Source organism: Carlito syrichta, unplaced genomic scaffold (assembly GCF_000164805.1).
Source record: "Carlito syrichta isolate Samal-C Ts95f unplaced genomic scaffold, Tarsius_syrichta-2.0.1 Scaffold134219, whole genome shotgun sequence".
Taxonomy (NCBI): domain Eukaryota; kingdom Metazoa; phylum Chordata; class Mammalia; order Primates; family Tarsiidae; genus Carlito; species Carlito syrichta.
Window position 1 is genome coordinate 14,369 of NW_007078315.1, and position 959 is coordinate 15,327.

The following is a 959-nucleotide window of genomic DNA, read 5'->3' on the forward strand; positions in this document are numbered from 1 at the left end:
AGGGGCCTGGCTGCCTCTCGCCGCCTCCTGGAGCCACGGGCCCAGGCCCCACGGGGAGACCGAGGCAGGGCGGGCGACAGGCGGCGGTCACGGGCCTGGCTGCCTCTCGCCGTCTCCTGGAGCCTCGGGCCCAGGCCCCGGGGGACCCTGTAGCAGAGGGGGCCGGGTGGTCCTGTGCCCGGCTGCCCCTCACCACCCCTGCAAGCATGGGCCCAGGCCTCACGGGGAGGCCGCAGCGAGGGGCCCGGAGGCGGGCGCCTGAGGGCCTCCTGGCAGGCCCCACCTGCCTACCTGAGAGAAGCAGCAGCAACAGCCCCAGCCGGAGGCCGGGCACTGGGGACGAAGCCTGCCTTGCCATGGCCACTGCTCTGTCCCCAGCCCGCGCCGGGACCACGTCTGCAGCTCCCGGGGAAAACATGCAACTGCCCCAGCTGCGGCCGGTCCCCTCCCCGGCCCCCACCAGGCCCCTTCCTGCCATGCAAATCAGGGCCCAGGGGAGCCACCCGCTCTGGGGGGATGGGGGCAGGGTGAACTCTTGTCAGCTGGGCCTGGGCCGGGTTCTGGGGGCTGCCTGCCCGCTCCCTGCGGCGGCTTCCCTGGCGGTCACACCCCTCCAGCCGCCCAACCCAGGGCCACAGGGCCGAGCCTGCGGGGACTCATTCCTGGGCACTGAGCTCACACACATCTGCCGTCCTCCGGTCCAGCCCCTCTGCCCTGGAAGAAGGGCTGAGACAGGCAGTGCGGGGCCTTGGCAGCCAGGGACCCAGGCCAGGCACTGGGAGCCCCGAGCCCTTGGCGGGCGTGCAGGGGGCCAATGTCGGACGCTGAACCCGGGGCGGGGGAGGCACAGAAGTTCCTGAGCGGGGCAGGCCAATGTGGCGGCCACTGGGAGAAGACTCGGTCCAGGCCCTGGGGCTGGGGGCTGCCGAGGGGCGGCCTGGGTGAGATGGATCAGGGAG

The 959-nt window shown here is 73.4% G+C and overlaps 1 protein-coding gene across 1 annotated transcript in view; it reads right to left on the reverse strand.

The window, feature by feature from the left end:
* The window catches only part of CD79B (CD79b molecule), a 4,065-nt gene extending 3,707 nt beyond the window's left edge, over positions 1 to 358 (reverse strand). Inside the window, exon 1 of the mRNA XM_008049376.1 lies at positions 292 to 358. Coding sequence (XP_008047567.1) covers positions 292 to 358 — 67 coding nt within the window. The remainder of the gene's footprint in view (positions 1 to 291) is intronic.
* Between the last annotated feature and the right edge of the window lie 601 nt (positions 359 to 959).